Here is a 3,364-nt window from a genome sequence, read left to right on the forward strand (position 1 = left end):
ATAGATATTAATTTATTGATAAGAGAAACAAAATAAAGATGGCACAAACTAACTGCCCATTTCTCTTTATCAAATGCTTTGGGTCTTCACTGACACTAAGACAGCCTTCAGAATGTTCTTGTAGGCAACTCATTTTGTTAATTAACCAACAAGCTTAAAGGAGTCGAAATCACTTTCTCATGTAAACAGCCTCATTTCCACTGCTCTTGCTCACATTACCTTTCAGATTCTTCTCTATTCAAAGTGAAAAAGCAAGGAATGTACATGTCCAAACAATCAAACCTTTTCACCTGAACAGAGCTCATCATAACTGATGTGAAGAGACTGAACTCCTCAAAAACATTTTTGGCAGCAAACTCAGACTGAAAAAGTCTCTCATCTCTATTCCAGTTCTGCACACTAAAACCCTATTTTCTAGATTCCATGTCGTGATCAGGGTCTCAAAAACCTTAACCCTGCCTAACCACCTCAACAAAATAATGATAATAATAATAATAATCCATGATTACCTGCATTTGTGAAGACTAGATATTTTCATGTCAAATGATAAAGTACATGGTTGTAAGTTTTCAAGTTCAACAGTAATCTAGGGCATAAATTGAAGAAATGGAAAAACCACAAAGTTCACCTTTCTCTCTGTTTTCCAGGATGCAGTCATTAAGACAGATATGACCATTCTTGATGACATGGTCTATAGGCTACATAATGAGCCAAATGACCTTCATTGTGTATGAACTGTATTGAGACATTCTATTATAAAGAGAGCAGGGCATGGAAGACATGACGTAATTGGTCTTAGTTAAAATTACATTTTTATACACCGACTTTTTATTAAGAAATTTCCAGGAGAGAAGAATGATTTCTGAGCTATCTTTATGAAGCAGCATTGAAAATCCTGTCCTAAAATTGTCAGAACAAGTTTTATTTCACAGAATAATCTACCCAGTGCAGCCAAGTTAAAGATAGCAGTGGCAGCCAAATAACACTGCAAATCAACTTCATTTTTATTCTGGAGAAATACACATATGTTAGAGTATTAAATCCAAAGACAATGTATCGGTGAATTTTTTTAAAAAATAGAAAAGTAAAAGAAAGTTCTAGTCTTCAAAAAAAGTGTTAGGAAACTTTTTTTTCCACATTTTTTTGCACCACTGCAACAGCACAGTACACGTTTATCATCTATCCTAGAGAGAGATGTACTGGAAAATTGTAGCCAAACTATGACATATTGTATAGTACATTGTGAACCGCTGATTATAAAAAAGGTTGAACAACATGGAAATTTACAAAGAATCCCAATGTTCTTATGGTTAAAGAGAAGTGTTAAGTAATTATCAAGTGGGTGCATTCTTTTTCTGTGGCCTCCCCTGTTCCCTATCAATGTGCTTCTTTCTGTGGGACCTGCTTCCCCCCCCCCCATGACTCCAGAGTAATCCTTTAAGATGTCAGTTGGTTCTTGCTTTAGTGGGACATCTTCCAGTAACATTTTTATTTGGAGACCAGTAGAATGATGGCTTGCCTTTCTCTCTCCTAGTCCACTTATATCCAGGGATACCTAAACTGGTGAGAGTCCTGGGCTCTGTGGGCTTTTCCCTAGGCTGGGCCTTCTCATTTCATGTGCTTCTGTGTGTCCCCAGTTAGCTTCTACCTCACCCTACACCATAGTCTTTTGCTACAAAGATGGAGCAGGACTGAATGGGTGGAGCTTTAACTGCCACTTTTCAAAGATTGCCAGTACCTTTATACCAGCTTGGAGGCCATCACAGTTGTCACTTTTTATATTTTCCAGTTCATTGTTCATGAATTATAATGAGACAGTTACACACAAAAGAATAGAAAATGTACATCGAGTTTCTTTTCTGACAGATCTAAGCTTTTAAGAATGCTATTCGTTGGATGTTTTCAGACTAATTTGCAATTAGGTATTCAAAAATGACTCATGTGTCCACATAATAGAGAACCCTACAACCAAACACTGAGACCTCTGTCTAGTGTTCACAACTGAAAGTATATTGACAATTTTTTAAAAATCCTGTCTAATGATGTGAAGACCAACACCTTTTGTTTTTGTTTTCTAACCCACTTTATGTCTTGTTTAGAAAGAGTGCACGTTTTCTCTACTTAACCCTCTTGTGTGTCACAAAGTAGCTTTGCTTTAGGTTGCTGGGGTGTGCTTATGGCCAAGTCTGAATGGTGGTTCTAGAGTAGAAGAGGGGCCCCTGTCTTACCACATTCAACATATCTGAGGTTGTGGCACTCACACCCAGAGGACTTGAGTTTTTTAGAATATTTTTGGAGACAGCACTTAGTAAAGCACTTAAGAACCAAAAAACTCAGTTCTATGAAATTCAGCACAATGCACAAGCACGAGGTAATGACCAAGAAGAAGATGAAGATTGTTTTTTCAGTGGGTTTGGAGATGAAGCAGTCCACAGTGTTGGGACAAGGCTTCAAATCACACTTCATAAGGTAGGGAATGCTAAAGCCATCATACAGTTTGTAAAATAAAACAAGGAATCCAATTTCAAAACCAGTTTTAACAATAAGACTAATAACATAAGTGTACCATAGGCCCCCATCCATTGCACCTGGGCTGTCATAGAGTTTCTTTCTGTATCTTTTCTCTCTACCCTCATGATAGGCTACATGTAGAACCACCAGAAGCGAAGGCGTGGAGACCATGATAAGCTGTAAGGCCCAAAGTCTGACTTGGGAGATGGGGAAGAAGTAGTCAAAACACACATTTTCACAACCAGGCTGTCTAATGTTGCACTCAAACTCTTCCTGCTCATCCTTCCACACATGTTCGGCAGCCACCATGTAGACCAGCAAACGGAAGATGAACACGACAGCTAGCCAAATACGCCCAATTCCTGTTGAGTATTTATTTACTCCACTTAGGAGGTCTCTGAGGAACATCCAACTCATGACTAAAGCTTGAATGAAGACAAGATCTGCAAAAGAAAACAATGTCACCATGATTCATTTATTTCTATTCCATTGATCATTTGTACTGTTTTATTATAATTGTTATAATCTCTGCATTATAACAATTCTGGATATTGATGGCTCTTTAAGAATCCCACAGGATATGCTCACTTTCATACAAGGAGATGATACATCTGGTCCATGGACATAACTGATCACATGCCCACTTTAATTTGCAATTTGCTTGGTCATCCTGTACACACACACTGCCTCATTTTCAAACAATTCTGTAGCTGGCAAAAATCTTTTTAGTTTATTGCTTCCTTCTAAAGATGGATGGGTTATGTTACTGATACAGAAAGAATTAGATATGAATCTCAAGGTGACCCTGGTGTCTGTCCTTCACATGCCAGGTTCTTGAATGTAGTCTCTATTC

At 37.9% G+C, this 3,364-nt stretch overlaps 1 protein-coding gene across 1 annotated transcript; it reads right to left on the minus strand.

Annotated features, from left to right (window-relative positions):
• Positions 1 to 2,199: 2,199 nt before the first annotated feature.
• GJB7 (gap junction protein beta 7) lies at positions 2,200 to 2,928 on the minus strand. The gene has a single exon (XM_063098337.1). The coding sequence runs from the start codon at positions 2,926 to 2,928 to the stop codon at positions 2,200 to 2,202; it is 729 nt and encodes a 242-aa protein (XP_062954407.1).
• Positions 2,929 to 3,364: the final 436 nt, after the last annotated feature.

This window comes from Cynocephalus volans, chromosome 5 (genome assembly GCF_027409185.1).
Source record: "Cynocephalus volans isolate mCynVol1 chromosome 5, mCynVol1.pri, whole genome shotgun sequence".
Lineage (NCBI taxonomy): Eukaryota > Metazoa > Chordata > Mammalia > Dermoptera > Cynocephalidae > Cynocephalus > Cynocephalus volans.

Bases quoted from the DNA above. Each gene is read 5' to 3' on its own strand.
- GJB7 (XM_063098337.1), bottom strand. From the start codon at position 2,928: ATGAGTTGGATGTTCCTCAGAGACCTCCTAAGTGGAGTAAATAAATAC.